At 41.3% G+C, this 17,618-nt stretch overlaps 1 protein-coding gene across 33 annotated transcripts in view; it reads left to right on the top strand.

Moving 5' to 3' along the window:
* The window catches only part of CLASP1 (cytoplasmic linker associated protein 1), a 197,955-nt gene that overhangs the window by 89,143 nt on the left and 91,194 nt on the right, over positions 1-17,618 (top strand). For 32 of the 33 annotated variants that reach the window (XM_041124198.1, XM_041124186.1, XM_041124188.1 and 29 more), the window contains 7 exons: positions 10,733-10,885; positions 11,844-11,917; positions 12,727-12,819; positions 14,362-14,507; positions 15,241-15,376; positions 16,101-16,171; positions 17,149-17,208. In XM_041124198.1, the coding sequence (XP_040980132.1) occupies positions 10,733-10,885; positions 11,844-11,917; positions 12,727-12,819; positions 14,362-14,507; positions 15,241-15,376; positions 16,101-16,171; positions 17,149-17,208 (733 nt within the window). Of the gene's footprint in view, positions 1-6,929; positions 7,253-10,732; positions 10,886-11,843; positions 11,918-12,726; positions 12,820-14,361; positions 14,508-15,240; positions 15,377-16,100; positions 16,172-17,148; positions 17,209-17,618 lie in introns of those variants that run through there. The other variant, XM_030018007.2, reaches the window with a different exon arrangement.

The raw sequence follows: 17,618 nt of genomic DNA, 5'->3' as shown, positions 1-17,618 counted from the left end.
GGTGGGGCAAGAATCCTTTTCTCTTCCTCGTACTAGTTTAATTATTTAAGACTAGGCAGAAACTTTTTCTTTTCAGTGCATCGGGAGAGTGCTGATACAGCCAGTCAGTACTACTAAATACTGCAGAGCAAGACTCAGCATCAAGTCAGGTTCCCCATCTCATTCCCTTGCGAGCAGCTGCAGTGGATGCTCTGGAGAGCATATAGCCAACTCTTTAACCTAGTAGCAATTGTCCCAGGAGCTCCTGAAGCCATTGCCAGACATGTTTTCTGTGAGAAGTGTCTCAAACCACTGCTTGGTAACCATTTGTAGATACAGAGCCTTGGTCATAAAATCCAACTTTGAATTATTTTTAAATATATGAAACTTGTCTGTACACTTCGCATGTGTGCCCTCACTGTCTGTAGTAATGTGCATCTTTATAAAGATGAAGCATTTATTTATGGTAGAAATTCCTGGTCATCATGCTGGTCATACCTGTTGTAGTAGTTGATATCATCTTTCTCAAGATGCACATAGGCTGTGAAGTCACTGCCCGTTGCTCCCTAGTTTTCCTTTCATGATTGTTCTTTTGTCTCAACCACCTGCAGTTTTAGACATTCTTATCTCATGGTTATTGCCCCACTGAGCATTTTACAGTATTTTAAATGGTTATCTAATTAAAGTATATTAATTATGCATCAGGCCAGGCATTCTGGGTGGGAGTCATTGATGTGTAATGTGCATAACACCATACAGTTTTTGCAGATGTAGTACCTATGTTCTTGCATTAGCCTTTAATCAGGCAGATGAATGCCTCGGGACAGAAGCCCTGGCTCCTATTTTCTGTGGCTGTGTAGGAGATGTAGGCTGACAGCCTTGTTTTTTCCTTCATTGTTCAGGAATAATTGCACATGTTGTGTTTCTTGGCTTGGAGGGGCCTGCTTGGAAAGTTTAGGATGCCCTACCATCTCATAGGAGGGTCATCCCCTGGCAAATGTGAAGTGCTGGGCAGCATGTTGCCCCTGGTACTGATTGTAAATACACCTAAATGGAGGTGTTGATCAGGGCTGGTGCTACAGCTTCCCCAGGTCCCTCCAACACATCTTACTGGCTTAACTTCACCGACCCAGCTACCCTCTGAGAACTGTCCTGAAAGGAAACAGGGCTGCAGTTCAGCATTTTTATCTCCCTGTATGTATTTCTAGAAAGGCTTCTGCTGCAGGACTTGTGTGCAGTAGCAGGCTTTGCACCAGGGAGGATGTTCTGTGGTGGCTGGAAGTGGGATCTCCTGCAGCATTTCTGCCCCCAAAATGTGCTCTGGGTAACGTAAGGCAGTAAGATGCTTTTGGCTTTTTCGTAACAGTGCTTTGTCCTAAAAATGTCAGGATGCTCTTTCCTTCATAATGCAGCTCTGCGTGCTAGTTGTCAATGCTTTACATCTCAGTGTGCCGCATGTATAGAAAATGAGCAGCTCTTCAGGAAGCAATAAGTGATAGCAATATAAAATGCAATTTCTGTTTGTTGACAGCGACGCACGTTAGGGCAGTCAGCATCTAGGTGAGCTACACTTGTGATAAGTGCCCGAGTAGGCAGAGGGATTTGTGCAGGGAATGCCAGCTGGGGAGCGCAGGCTGGAGAAGATGCCTCTTCCTATGATGTCATGGCGACAGATGGTGCTAATAGCTGGAAACCTGAACGTGGTCTGTGTGGCTGGGGGCACCTGATCGGTCTGCAGGCAGTGCTCCTGTCCTTCGCAGGTGAAAAGCATCTGTCCGTTTAAAGGCTTCAGATTCCTGGTGTGCCTCTTAATTCACTTTATTTATATAGGCTATAGGCAGTCCAGGTAAGACAAAACTTCACCTATCGATTCCCCAGGTATCTTGCTTTTTCATATGGGTTTTGGCAAATAAACCGCAGGCCATTGCCAGCAGATGTCCCCCTGGGAGCTTGGTTTAGCACCCTCTCTGGTAGCTGCTTTCCTGTAGCATTGCTGGGTGCCAACCCTCTGAAATAGAGAACTCAATTTCAGGTGTGGCTAACTTTTGAGCAACCTGTTGAGAACAACTAAATTAAAACTTTTTTTTTTCCTAATACCTTATGATGTGATTTCTAGTTTTTTTTTTTCCAAGCTACTTGGAAATACATATAAACCAGTTTTGAAGATAATATTGGGAAAATAAGAAAATATTTGGGACGCTACTCACACCTTTAGTAGAAGGGAGAAAGTGATTTAGAAAAAAACCCTGTATATTTAGAAGTGGAGCTTAATCCACATTCCGGCAGTGCCCTGAAGTCTTCACGCCCTTGGGAATGTCCTGCAGGAGCTCTCTTTCAGTTTACTCACCTGTTAAAATAACAAGAAAAACTTCTTGCTGCTCTTGAATGGCTGTGCCTTTTAATTATGTTTGTATGATTTTTAGAACAAGTACTGTGCAAGGTCAACCACAGACCCAGGCAAAGGGAGCTGTTGCCTGGGGTAGCGGGTGTAGTGTGGATGACTAGCGTAGCTGCGCGATGCCGCTGCCCGTTTTGCCTGCTGCCTGAATTTCCGACAGAGCAGAGGCTGACTGCGAGCACAGGTCGTCCAGGCTGTTGCTGTAAGTTTTCCAGCAAGTGCAGAGAGCTGGCTAAAACCTGGAGGTGAGGGCGAGGAGAGGAAAGGCTCATTGCTTGCTCTTCAACCTGACGCATCCCAGCCACGTGTGCGTATGGAGACGGTGCCTGAGGGAGCTCCTGTGCTTCTGCAGAATTGAATTTTGGTGTCTTGTGAACAAAGGCAGAAGAATTTACTTTCTTTTATATAATTATTTGCCTGAATAATTAAGCTTTAGTAAGGCTGAGGAGAAACCTTAACGTTGGCACTGTGCAGCATACAGGATTAATATTAAAATGGAAACCGGTGTGCTTTATCTGCTGTTCGGGAATGAAGGAACGCTTTCCTGCAGCTATACCAGTCCTGTAATAAGGCCACTAATTCCTGTAGTTCTGGAAAAAGATTTTTTTTCTGACTATAAAAGATCTCCCTGGTCCATCCTGTATAAATAGCCTTTCTCATTGATTGGTATCTCTGGGGCTCAGGGTATAGAACCCACTTTGTGTTTTTATCTGTGAAGATTATGCTAATGAGAGCGCTGTGAGGAGGGAGTAATATCTGTGCTCAGGGCTGCTGCAGGCCTCTTTCTACCCGCTGCAATTTTCAAGGGTCCAGAACAAAAAAAGGACAGCACCCCCAAATGCAGTCAGCAAGGAAGGCTGTGGCAGTGAAACACAGAAATAACACCCTGTTGTGGAGTGTTTAATAGACTCTGAAAATAGTTGGTTTGTTTGTGGAAGGCTGCTGCGTTCGGAGACAATCGTGTCTGTATGGACAGCCTGGCTACAAATGGCGGGCGGGCGCCCTGCGAGGCCTAACAATGAACTTCTGGGTGGCCGGACAGGTAAGTGCAGGGTAGGGAAAAGCTGGTTTTGCTCTTTCAATTGAAACTGTGTAAATGTCGGCTTTTGGGGTGGGTGTGTTTTTCCAAGGTATGTGTTGTGGATTTCCTGATGCTCTTGAGGTCTGGGGGAAAGCTGTGTGGCTGGCTGGAAAGGACACTGTGGGAATATTGTATTCCCAAGGATGACTTGGAGGAAAACAGATCCTTATCTCTTTCTCTTCTCGCTTTTTTTTTTTTTTTGCCTTGTATGCATGTCTTTGTCTCAATTTTTTTTTTTTTAATCAGTATGGGGTGAAGGCTGTGTCTGTGCAGCTCATAGCACATGAATGTTTGATTCTTGTTTAGGTGTCTGTATGAACTGTACTAAAGTAATTAGCGAAACTGATAAATCCATAAAAATAGCCAGGATTTATCTCGGCTTTTGGTGCTTTTGTGAATTCTTTTGGCTGTTTGAGTTGTTGCTCCTTCACTCAGTATCACAGCTATTTTGTTGTCTTCTATTGCTACTTAATTTTACAAAGCTTGTAGGAATGTGAAACCTTTGTACTGCCTCTTTTCTAAATCTGCTTAAAGCTAATGGAAACTCATATTGCTGAAAACTGTCTGACAGTTTTGCTAACTCTTAAAAATTCCCACTTCCAGGTGTGTTAGTTTCATGAACAGAAGTTTCTGAAAAGCACTTTGCTCTGTTCTTCGTTGTGTTAATGCTTATATGCTATTAGAGAGTGCGTGCTGTGGCTTGTTAACATGATTACATTAATATTGTCAACCTTATGATTTTAAAAATCATGTTTTGAAGCAAACAAGCTCATAAATATTGAAACCTTTTTATTTGTCTCTTGTTTTCAAGTCTTGAAGGCTCTTGTTCTCAAGTTTCTCCACAGCCATCATGGATACAACCTAAATCGGAGCCATCTGATTCCAAGATTGAAAATTATAAGATGTCCCAGAAAAGTAACTTGAATCAGTCATGAGTTGCATGATTTCAGATTAGTCTTCTGCAGGAAGATTTTTGTCTGGTTTATCAGGCCAGTCCTTGAGAGCAGATTTTGAATGTTGCCAGGGCTATTGCTTACTCTCTCAGAGAGAAGCTGGAATTTACTTTCCATATGTGGATTGTGTCTGCCTAGTGTGGTGTTGAATGTGGTGTGGTCAAGGTGTACATCAATTTTCTCAGTTAACTTTATCATACTGGAATTAGTTTAATAAACATAGGATTCCTCACTAACAGAAGTGTGCTTTGTTTATTGCTACTACTCCCCGATTGTTTTTCTGCTTAGAGGGATGGCAGCCATCAACACTCTGAAATTGCTATAGCTGTGTGTTTGGGACTGAGCAGGATGTGTATCAAAACAACTGCCTGTGTAAATGTGATGTATTTGGAGCAGAAAACAATTCCAAGTGTTACTTCTTTCAGGAATCTTCTTTCCTTTGTGATAGCAGTTGAAGACCTGTTAAGTTATGAGCAGCTTCATTAGCTCATAATTTGACAGAATGAGGCAGCAGCCAAGATGATGAGTGTCACCTTTCCTAGCTAAGGAAGGAAAACTGAAACATTTTGGATTAAAGAAAAGCACGTGAGTGTTGAAAGGATTATTAAAATAAAAAGCATTTGTCCACTTACCTGGCATGACATTCTTGGCTTGGGTCTCTAAGTACCACCTTACCTGTAAGCTGATGGCAGCCGTATTGCTTATTGTATTTATTATGCTTATAAATACATTGTCTAGATTTACACTGTAGAAACCTTATTTAGAAGATAAACTCCCACCCACAGTTACATGTATTCTAGTTCATATAGGGCAATGTATGTGAGATAAGAGAAGGAAACCAAGGTAATCTTGGTATGCATATCCTCGCAGACACGATCATTGCTGTGGCTGCCTCTGTCCTGGTGAGCCCTTGGAGGGATTCCCACTGAGGCTGGGTTTTTGGGAATCCATTTCAAAGCCAGTTGTGAAGGACAATGAGGTGGTTCATCGAATAGTGCCAGAAGGTGGCAGCAGGGGTGGGCTGGGACTGGAGCTGGTGGCTAGGTCAACCTGGGAGAACTGGACCTGAGGGGAGAGGGGTGGTGGGTGGCACTGGGGGGGCTGACTGGGGTCGCTGAGCCCAAGCGGGTGGTGTTTTAAAGGCTCAAAACACTGTTCTTGGTGTGGAAGTGGGGAAGGAGGGTCTGTGGCTGGGGCCAGGAGAGAGCAGCTGGGAAACTGTGGGAGATGGCTGAGTGAGAATCCCTAATGACATGCTGTGCCTGCGTATTTCTGCTTGTGGCTGTGACTCCTTTGTTTTTAAACATTTAATCCTGCTAAGGAGCATATACATGTCCCTTTAGTGGGGTCATAAACTCGTTTCCTGGAGAAGCCTATGCAATACCTATGTTGGAGTTGGGCAGGCGTACAGCTAAGCCATGCATGGGTTTGGTGTGTGTTAATGGGAAGAGGCATTTAACCTTGGCTGAAGCTGTCTCACTTGGAGGCTGGTGGGACACCTGCAGAGGAGTGAACTGTGTCTTGTGTCCTATGGGAGTCACAGCTGGAGGTCGGGGTGCCAGATGCTGGCCTTGGGGGAGGGCATGAGCTGGGGTGTCCAAGGGGCGTCTGTCTCAAAAACATTGACCAATGCATATGAGGTCATGTCTGTCAAAAAGGAGTAAGGAGGAATGTACCTTGTTTTCTTTGGCATCAGTGGGTTTGCTTGTGTGTGTTCTCAGCTTTTACAGGGGGCTCTCAGATCCTCAGGGAGCTGGGCTTTGCCCACCTAGTAGAGGTTGAGCATGGGGTTTCAGTGTGCTGAAACATATGTCAGCTTTAGCAGTTGTGTGTCTGCTCCTGGTGCAGGACACCATGTGGTGGGTGGGAAGGCAGGTTTCTCCAGTGCCATCCATCTTTATCTGCACCCAAAAGGGAGATTCTCATGAGAGATGGAGGTGATAATTGCAAATTGTATTTGTCTTGCATACTTCAGCTGTGCTGACCTTGGAGATGGGACACAGGATAAAAGGGCACAGCAGGGCCAGAGCAAGTTTAGTATGTTGCAGAGTCGGACCTGAAGACCATAGCAGGGCATCTTCATTAGGAACAGACATGATCATAAGCTTTTTTCCCAATCTGTAGTCACTACAGAGTAGCTATCTTCTCTAAAGCTTACAGACAAATAACTAAAAGATTGAATCTGACATCTTGAAGTTTTTAAAAGCCAGAAAGCATCTCCTTTCATTGGAAACGAAATTTGAGACTCAATTACTTTGCTTTAAAAGGTCCCAGGCTGGCGGTTCAGGCAGGGGAAACGCTGGCCCTTGTTTACTGTGGTTCCTGAACAACTAGCACAGTCTCTTCTCCCCATTTTACACCTTGCCCAGACCTGAAGGGGTTACGTTTTAAAATGAATAATGACTAAATTTATTCGTCATGGACAAATGATGACAGCTGTTGAGATGCTCCTGTTAGTGCTTCCCAGGGGATAAAGTCAGGCTGGTTCCTAGTGCAAGCCAGCCCAGCCAGGCAGACTCAGCTCGTCTTCATCTCAGATTATTTGTCCTGGGTTCCCCTCGCTAGCAGGGAATTTCCTTACTAGAAGTGAACTGAAGTTTCCTGAGCTGAAATGGGTGTTGATGAGAATCCTGCAGAGCTGCAGTCATAGAAAGAGGACTGAAGCCGTAGCTGTTTAAATCCACGTGTGAAGACAGCATGCTTAATGAATACGAAGGGCAATGATTGATTATGTTCTGGACTGAAAGCTGCGGCGCTCTGTGAAGCACTGTTACATCTGGGCACGCTATGGAAAATATGAAGGAATGTTGAGGAAGCTTATTTGCAGAAGGATATGTACTTGTAAGCAATTTTTTTTTCTTCTTAAATAATGTAAAGGAATTGAAAAATGTAAAACAATTCGTGTTCTCTGTTTCTCTGAGACAGCACAGTGGTGAGCAGACAAAGGCCGCTTTTATAAGGGCATGTCTCTGATGGAGAGTACTATATGGCCCTTATAAATGAGCACTGGAGGGGGTCTTGGGATGGGGGAGCATCAATGGTTATTTAATGTTAGAATGTGGCACCGATTCCGCTTCAGTGCACCTCTGCTGGAGTCATGAGAGTTACACCCATGCTGAATTTACCACCTTATGATTTGCAGATAGGCTGCAAAAAATATGATCCTAGTTCAAATAATTATTGTGAAAAGGAGTCAGTGAATGGGAAAAAAAAAAGGGCATTTTAATGATAATGTGTAGTACCTTGTTTTTCTCTTATTTTCTGTACTCCCATGTTCAGGTTTCTTTCTGTTCTTTGTTTCTCTTTCTGTCCTGCACACGTGCTGCTGGAAGACTTGATGTGCAGTTCTGAATGTGGCGCTGTCATTCTGCACTGCTCAGATGAGAAAATGCTGTTGGGTTATTGAAGGGATATTCTGATCTGATAAATATGTAATGGTTAGTTTGCAGACTTAGTGAACAGGAAGATGTGATTGTAATCTGAACATCCTCAAAACTGTGGGCGGGCTGGGGGGGTGTTTTGGAGTGTTGGGTTTTTAGGCTAATGCTCAGAAAAGCCTGTTTTAAATAAAAATGATAGTTTATTTAATTGCTAAAATGCTACAGGAGTATGATCCTTTTAATATCTGTTTTTCTGAATTTTTGTTCGTTATATGAAATAGCAAACCACACCCTCTTCTTTCAGAGGGGTGAGGCTTTAAAAATGCATACAAGAGGAAGTGAGTTAACTAAGACTACAACTAAATAGCCTGAAATGCAGCTGATGGAGAATTTTATTACCAGATGAAAGTGGTTTTGAAGTAGTAAACTATCTTTTGTTTTGCACATGACTGACTTTCTCTTGGCTGTTTATATATATATACAACAATCTTTTGCTTAATATCTATATAGGAGCTTTTGAAATAAATGCAATTGGGGCAAATTCTGCTCAGAAGTTTTTGTATTTGAGGTCTGTGCAAGTCTTTCTGCATCACATAAACCCCTTCCTAGAGCCTTCAGAGATTGCATGTTTTAAAGTCTATTTTGATCTGCCATGACCTTCTGTGCAAGTCTCACAAAATAATGTTTTTGAAATAATTCCTGTTTGAACTAGATTATATCTTTTTGGGGGGGGGAATCAATCTTGCTTTTTAAGAACTGCCTGTAGTAGAATTTGCTGGGTGACACACCTCCTAACCTCACAGTGTCAGTAGTCCTGTGATTATTGCGAAAAATGGAGGGGAAGAAAAAAGGTAATTCCAATTCAAGAGTTTAATTTGGTTTTAACCTTCAGCCAGTAGCCTTTTTGTATATTTTTCTATTAGGTGAGAAACAATATTAGTAAATCACACTGGAAAACTATGTTAATAAATCTTCAGTTGCTGCATTAACAAAGAATATAAATAAGCAACTAGTTAAGAATCTGGCCAGGTTAAACAGTCTTCTGCAGTGAATTTTCATTTAATTGAATTAAAAACATATTTTCCAATCCTTTAATCATTCTCATGGTTCTTCCCTGAGCTCTGTTCAAATTATTTTTTAATTACCTGTGTTGGAACATGACCAGAGTCAACAGGAAGGTAGCACAGTCTCCATGGCTGCCCTAGGGCACTGTGTTAAAGAGAGAGCCCACATCTTAAATGTGTCTTCCGTTCTTCTTCTTAGCTGTGTGACCTTAAATTTCTTGATGTTAAAGTTCATATGTTCACTTTTGTCTTGCTTGCTTTTGCCTGAACAGCAGTCCAAGTACCTGTTATTATATTACGCCTTACCTTTAGATGTTACTTTTTCCTAGCCCTTTCCCATATTCCAAGACTTCTTGAACATAAAAATTAAGAGGAGAGATGTCCTTGGCCACCTTTCTTGACTTGTTGGGTGCTGCTGTCTACCTGCCATTTCAATGTTGTACTGTGATTGGAGTATGGCATCGTGTGCATGGGTGCATATTGGAAATGTGGGCTTTAGGTTTTTAGATGATCTGTGATGGTTCCCCTGTGTCCAGCTGCTAATAAACCAATACCACTTGGGACAGGGAAAACTCCTTAAGGCTGTTGGTCTGAGGACAGTACAGGCTTTTCTTTTTTCTTTTGTTTCCCCTAGAATATGTCTATAGAGTTATCAGTTTATTTTCTTACTTTCAGAAAGCTCAACCTGTATTGAATTTCACTCATTAGTGTCTAACTAGGAGCCTGTGTTTGTTACTAGATGTTCCTGGGTGCTTTCCTGAATAGGGATGGATTAAAGCACCTCTTTGAGTTTTTGCCAAGTGAAATTTTGCAAAGGAAATATCCCTGAACTGGTGGAGAGCAGGTGCGTACCTTGGGTTGTTGGAGAGGGATGGACATGAAGCAGGTCTCAAACCTTGAATGAAGTGCTAGCATGGAGAAGCTAAGTGATAGAGACTGAGGTGGCTTTCTGGCCTCAATTAATAATGCGTGCCATCTATATCAGCTGTCCAAACACTTTGTCACCTTTCAACCTAAGGCTGGTTTTTAAAGTGGATTAGCTAATCTCTGTAAAACTGCAATATAAGCACTCCTTTAGAATTGAAGTGACCTTCACTGAGAATCAAAGTGACTGTAATTCATTTTAAGTTAATTTATGTTCATGTTTGGAGGGAGAGGCTGCAGTTCACTTTGGATGTACACAGAAGGTTCAGTAAGTTTTAATACACCTTATATTTATGGGTTTTCTTGAATTTGAGGTAACTTTTTCTATTTCCTTGTAAAGAATCTCTGGTGATCATTTAAGAAGTTAAAGTGGATTTGTAGCTCTGGTTGGGTCTGTGATTAATGGTCTGTGGCTTATCAACAGCATGGGTGTTGCCATGCGATCTTTCCTGGGTTACCCTGTTTATTCTCAGTCTGGTACCAGTAGTTAGCATGGTGTGACAGGGCAGCCTGTGCTGCCTGATCCCCTCCGCACTTGGATCTTGGATTTGCTCATGGTCTTAGTTTCACTACACCCCATGGCAAAATAGTTCTCTGAGGCATAAACGTCAGAGATACAGACTGTAGACACCCCAAGTGTTATCTGTGGCTTGCATCTTTCTACTGTGGATTTGAAGTTTATTCTTTTTATCTGAATGCATTCATTGAAAGGGTTTATAACATAGTGGCTGCAATAGCAAAGGATCAGGTTTGGTGGCCTGGTGGTCTTTTGTGAATAACTGGATTTCTAGCATGAAGACACTGCTGAGATAAGAGCTGGCAGAACAGACCTGAACATGCAGCATGTTTGGCATCATATGGGCATGTTCGCCATCATATGGGCATGTTCCTTGGGACATCCCTTTGCTTCACTGGACTTAGAGCTGAGTGTGCTTTTTTTTTTTTTTTGGCAGATAAAATTTTCGATGATGAAGACTCCGTGGATGGGAACAGACCTTCCTCAGCTAGCTCCTCTACATCTTCAAAGGCCCCTGCAAACTCGCGCAGAGTTGGGATGGGGACTACCCGTAGACTTGGGTCTGCAGCCCTGGGCTCCAAGTCTTCAAGTAAGCCGATAGCATATATGAATTGACCTTTATGTGAAGTACTTATAGTGTTCATGCTTGAGCTTACTGCAAGGGCTTCCAGACCGGCCCCCAGGATCCAGTAACAAATTTTTCCCTGTGAAATCATTATGTGTACGTTGTCTGCATGCCGTGACTGAACCTTGGTAGGATGAATGTCCAAGCAGTCCCCACATCCTTATAATGTGTTTCACGTTTGTGAAAGGTTGGACCAGTGCGATTATCCACTGAGGGCCGTGAGTAAATAATGTCAGTGTTGCAGCCTGTAGTTTTTGCCTTTATAGCTGCAACTCTTTAGCTGAGCTGAGGCAGGCTGCTTACAGCTACATGCTAAACTTCAGCCCATGCAGTCTAAAACTGAGGTGTTGGCTTGCTTCTAAGATCTTTGGACATTGCTGGTAAGGAAGATGCAGAAAGAAAACTGAGCAGTAATTCTGAATGTGAGCAATAATTCTACATGTGATTGTAATTCTACATGTGACCTAGAGAAATGGAGAAAGTTCTCTGTATCAGACAGTCTCTAATCTGATTAGTATTCCAGAGACTATTTATCTTCCTTATCATTTGTCTGTTTGTGCACCTGTCAGATCTGCACCTTCATGTATTATAGATAGGATTAAATCCTTTAAAATAAAATCTCCCATATAATTAAAGTAAATATTCCCTTTCATCTTTCAGACTGTGTCCCCTAACTGTTGAGTGACTACTGTAATGACTTCCCTAATGTGCCCTCTGTCCCTAGGAGTTGAAGGATGCTGTGCATGTCTAGTCTGTGCCTGGCATTGAATTTCCATGTCTCTACTTTCATTACATCTGCAGCACTCTGAGGCTGCATGGATAGTGAACTTTCTTCTGATTAGGTTCCTTGATAGCTGGTGGTTTCTTAATTGATTCTCTTGTTGATAAGAAGATGGAAAAGGCTTTTTCATTTGTATGTCAGCAGCCAAAGAGGGAGCAGGTGCTGTGGATGAAGAAGACTTCATTAAGGCATTTGAAGATGTCCCAACAGTTCAGGTAAGTAGAATTATGTGTTATAACATGCAGTACTAAAAAGCAGAAGATGGATATAGAATCTAGTCCTAATCACTGGCAAACTGCTTCATTATGATGTTGACAAATCTTCTTTAGGGGGAAGGCAAGTTAGAAGTAGGCAAGTTTTAAATGGTGGTATCTGCCAGTAGTTTGTGTGAAAATCTCAGAAGTGGAGGGAATGGGGGTGGGAGGGTTGTGATAGAAGTATCACAGGAATGGACATGGAGCTGGAACTGACATGCATGCTGCACAGTGCAGTCTGGTTGAACAAAAACTTAAGTCAGCAGAAGCCTCTCTGCATTTCATCTGTACTATCTAGGAAATGAAAGCAATAAAGGTCACTTGTGTCTCCAGGATTGCTGCTGTTCTGTGACAGCTGGACAGTGCATGTTTGCTGATAGATTTAGCTGGATAGCTGAGATGTGTCGTGTATCCCCTCTCCTTCACCAGAGCTTTATTTTTCGGACAACTGAACAGCACATGTTCACTCATGATTGTCTGTAGGTCTTGACTAGCATAGTCGCTAGTAGCTGCAGGAATGCTGCTTAAAATTCTGAAAATATAGTAAAATAATAAAAGATGATCCTTTAATCATCTTGTGGTCATTTAGTAATTTTTGATTGCAGGAGATGGGTGTAAATTCTTTGTATTATGCAAAGCCAGCTGCGTCCAAGGCTAGCACATGATGTTTAAGCACTGAGGAGCAAAGATGTAAGAATGTAGTTGGGAAGTGATCTGATTTTCTGGACTAAATCTTGCATTATAGTGCTACTCTGTATTTAAATTTGCAGATTTATTCCAGCCGGGATCTTGAGGAATCCATAAACAAAATAAGAGAGATACTATCAGATGATAAGCATGACTGGGAACAGAGAGTTTCTGCGGTAAGTAGTGAACTTAAATGCAAACTCTATTAATATAAGGTTTTTCTGCACTGAGCTTAATCCCATGAAGAATTGAAAGGTGAGGTGAAGAAACATTTACTTTCTGACTTACCTTCTTTTGAACATTTTTTCTCTATTTGATAGCCTCCTAATACTATTGTCTCCTAAAACTGCCCCTCCTACTGTATGAGGGGCAGTAAAGAGATCAAAATACCTTTTGTTCCTTTGTAAATCTCTTATATGGCTACCAGCATATGAAGAAGTCAAAATTCTCTGTCACTGGGAGAACCTCAGAGTAAGACTAGAATGTAGTTTAAGTGGTGAGCATCTGTTATGTTCCCCCAAGCTTGGGGGAAATGTGTCCTTATGAGACTGAATTTAAACCGCATCTGTGAAGGAAAATGCTATTTGATATACAAGAATCTGTTGAGACGGCATCAGGTTGAACTAGAATTCATGCAGCAAATCCAGCTCTGAAGCTAGAAACTTGCTAGCAGATGCTGAAATCAAAATGTCAAAAGTGGTATTCAGAATATCTTAAAACTTCCTGATGAGGCAGAAAGTCACTTTGCTTATAGAGAACTTATTTATACTTTTGCAAAAGGAGGTGTAAAATGAGTCAGAATTTACACACTTGGGTTTTGAATAAGTAAATATGACTCTGGGAAATATAGAAGTGGAAAATCAGATGTTATATGCATGCCAAGACTGAGTTTTATTTACTGAGGTGAGCTGTGTTTTCATGATGTAAATAGATGCATGATCTTGTCTACACTGTAGGCTTTCATCACTGGTGTAGCAACTTTGACATGTCTGTCAAATCCTGTATTACAGATCTGAGTGGCTAACCGTGCTGATTCAGCTTATTTCAGGTTTTTTTGTTTGCTGTACTGAGTGACAGTGAACTTAAACTGAGGCACTGTACAGATGCATCAGTATACATGAGGGCCTATGAAGGTGTCCAAAAAAGTCTATAGGATGAAATGGTGGTCCTTGTAATATTAATAGAAGGTTTCCCATTTTGATGTGGTCAGGGTTCCACTTCTAGTAAAGCTGGATAATAATTTTAATGAAGTTAATGGACATATTCTAGATATAAGTCGGTGTTACTCAGATCTGAGTATGAGCCATGCCCTTTAAGTCTAGTCATCTTTTTAATACAATAGTCAGCTGTGAGAGGACCGAAGCTGTTGTAAATAAGTGGTTTCGAAGGGGAATAAGGAGAACCTTTAAGGTATCTTTTGTCTGAAAAAGTAATGTTTCGGTTGTTAACAATATCATTTGAGTAGCTGTATGCACCATTTCTGGATTCCTATAACAGTTAGCTAGTGTGTTTATATTTTCATACTTAGTATGTTAACCTATGATTGAATACAAGATCTGAAATAATAAAATTGCTTGGACTCTAAGAACAGACTTCCTCAATGCATGTTGAGGAGCAATGGTACAAGGACCCTGGAAACCAAGTATTGGCCCTGAACATAACTGTCCTTCTATTTATTGCTCATTAACAGTCACTGCTTTCTTTTGTGGTGCTAACAGTTGAAAAAGATCCGTTCCTTACTTTTGGCTGGAGCTGCAGAATATGATAACTTCTTCCAACACTTAAGACTTTTGGATGGAGCATTTAAATTATCTGCTAAAGACCTGCGGTCTCAAGTAGTACGAGAGGCTTGTATCACATTGGGGTGAGTTTACTTTCTAAACGCACTTGAAAGGCAGTGTAGAAAAGAGGAACAGACACTGGTTAAAACATTTAGGATGTAACTTGTACTGGTAGTACTACATAGTTATAGCTAGAATATGGTTTTGTTACAGCTGTTGAAAACCATGTCCATGTAGGCCACTAATAGAAGTTCTGCCAGACTGTGTTCCTGAGTTTTAAATGGTGCTGATTTGAGAGATGCTGAATGAATGAGCAAGCCATGCATTCATGCACCGAGTAGAGAAGGATTGAACAGTAAAGCTGAAAATGTGTATGTTTTGTTCTGGTTTGGATTGAGCTAGGGTTTTTTTTGATGGTTTGTCCTTTGTGAAATGCTTCAAGAAAAAGGGCACTGCAGTGTTACTAACAGCTTTTTTGAAATTTGTGCATATTAAGGCAAAATAGGCAGTTACAGGAAACCAATATAAACTAACAAGTTCAGAAAAAATACATTTGATAACAAATTTTTAGCTGTGCTAGTTACTTTATTTTATGCTGAACTTACTGTTTCTCAGAGTTCAGATGAATATAGAACACAAGTTTGAAATGAAAGTAAAGGACTATTTTTTGAAACATGGTGTTCTCTGTCCTTTGGAGAGGAGGTGGCAGTTGTGAAGATTGAGGTGTCAGATGTGCTTATGTCAGATGTTCTGTAGAAGTCTGACTCTCTTAATCCTCAGCACACTTAACCAGCATGACTTCATTCTGTTTTTCAGACATTTGTCATCAGTTCTGGGAAACAAGTTTGACCATGGGGCAGAAGCCATCATGCCAACAATTTTTAATCTAATTCCAAATAGTGCCAAAGTCATGGCCACTTCTGGTGTTGTAGCAGTTAGGTTAATCATTCGAGTAAGTATACATCAAGAGAGAGCAATGTTATAATTTCCAAATACCGTGGTGTTTCTGAGGAAATATGAATGTTGCTGCAATGAAAATTAGATTAAGTGCCTAATCTACTTTTCTGATTGTGCTGGGTTTGGCTGTCTCAGATGTCATGCAGCCTTGTGTAGATGATGATAGTTAAGCCCTGCCAAAATAGTAGGAAAAATATTTCTTTGCAGAATAAGGTATTTCCATCCCTCTAGTAGCTGAGCAAACTTTTTTCTTTGAATGGGTTTTAAACCTGCCTTGCAGGACAGACTCATCCTCTTAATTACGCTTTAAAATTTCTCAGTCAGTGCATGTTTCCTAAAACCATTAGGTCACAAAGGTGACTTCTGCCTAGTGATTCATTGGGGAAGCTGTAGATAGCCTGATATCTCTCAGGTTGTCAGCACTTACAGTTTAGATCCTCTTGCAGTGACTTAAGCTCCTTAATTCACTGGAGCCTGTCATTATAGAAGAAAAGAAAGTATCTGTTAAAGATATTTTAACAGATAAAATATAAAATTTTTAACAAAAAAATCTGTACATATCTGTTAGTGTTCCTTTATTTAGCAGTTCTATTTTTAAGAATTGAACAAAAATAAGTATCTGCATACTGGGCTCAGGTGGCTGAAAGAGATGGCCTTTCATTCTGTGGAACTGTGGTGTGAAGACTTCTTCCTGTTTTCGTTGTTTGTTTTTCTTCCAGCATACGCACATCCCTCGATTAATACCCATCATAACCAGTAATTGTACCTCCAAGTCTGTTGCAGTTAGAAGGTGAGCATGTAGTTTGAACTTACTGTCTCTTTTTACCAGTAAATAGGTTCACATGTACTTTCTATAACATTCCTGTAGTTGTTTTTATTCATGAAAAGGGTTGATATACACACTTACTAAAGAATGCATCTCATTCTCCCCTATGAGTTGGGATCAAATTAAAAGTCAGCTATCTTGAATAAGCTGCAGCACTGCAGAGAAGAAAAGCACTTTTCCACAAAGAGAAATGTTTTTTAAAATAACCCTTGTGCTTACATGTTGATATCCTGTTATTTTGGCTTCTTTACAGACACATTCCTATTCCCCACTACTAGCCATTACAGTGACACATTTTCTTTGGGCCAGTCAGCGGTAGTAGTGTTCTGCAATAGCATCATCTGGAAGTTGGACTGGATGTGCTAATGGTCCTCTCTGCACTTTAAGTGTACTTCAGTCTGCTACCTCACTGGGAGACTCTTGCCTGGTCTGTGTAGATCAGCTAGTTCTCTTCTGGTTAGACAAAAAGAAGGGCTTTGTGGTTGCTGAATTTGGTGACAAACCTTGAACAAGTAACAGCACACTTGTGCCTTAGCGTCTTGAAATGAGGAGGGGAGATTAAAGTTGGAAAGGATCTGTCTCCACACGAAGCTAAGTGTGAAGGTTCTGTGTGAAGCCTGAACTAACAGGTACAAAGTATCATTAGCATAGGTCTTCTGGGCCTGTATCCTGTTTAATGAAAAAGGGGCCTTTCTGGATTGTTTTACGTCAAGCCCTCTCTTCAGACTTCTCTGTAGTGAGCTGCCTCCAGTTACTACTTCAGACTGTTTATTGATGCCATTTGTAGAGACGTTGATGTTTTTATCGGGGTCGTTACTGAATTCTAATGTCCTAAAAAACTTCATAACAAAAGATGGGTGTTGTTCAGGGGCAGGTATGGCAAAGTCAGTGTGCCTCTGTTAACTTAAAGAACTTAGCATTTCTTCTCTTTCTTGTCTCAGGCGCTGTTTCGAATTTTTAGACTTGCTGTTGCAGGAGTGGCAAACACACTCCCTAGAAAGGTAAGCTCTGAAAACAAGTTATTTCTCTCTACTTATGTCTGGGGAGGTTAATTCTGGAGAAAGGATAATCTAGGAGGTGAGGTTATATCAGGTAGCTTGAGTAGTGATATTTTTGTCACAAAAAAAGAACGTACATATGTGCACACACCCCATTCATCTGTAGTTCTGGCAGTCAGAGTTTGGTGAATCTGTCTCCTATGCCAGCCTTGGAAAACCTGGCTGAGTGAATCCCTGAACTCAATAGATTTTCTTTTTTTTAATTTTTTTTTACTTTTTTTTTCTCTTGCACGCCAAAGTGAGATGATGTGGAGGCTACCACCTGTCTGTCAGAACTTCTGAGGCTTTTACAGTACTTCAGACTAATGAACAGTGAAAGTAATTGTGGGGGAAGAAACTGGGACACAATTTCC

The sequence above is a fragment of the Aquila chrysaetos genome, chromosome 6 (genome assembly GCF_900496995.4).
Source record: "Aquila chrysaetos chrysaetos chromosome 6, bAquChr1.4, whole genome shotgun sequence".
Taxonomy (NCBI): Eukaryota; Metazoa; Chordata; class Aves; order Accipitriformes; family Accipitridae; genus Aquila; species Aquila chrysaetos.
Note: the sequence above shows the minus strand (reverse complement) of the source record. Positions and strands in the feature narration are given on the sequence as shown.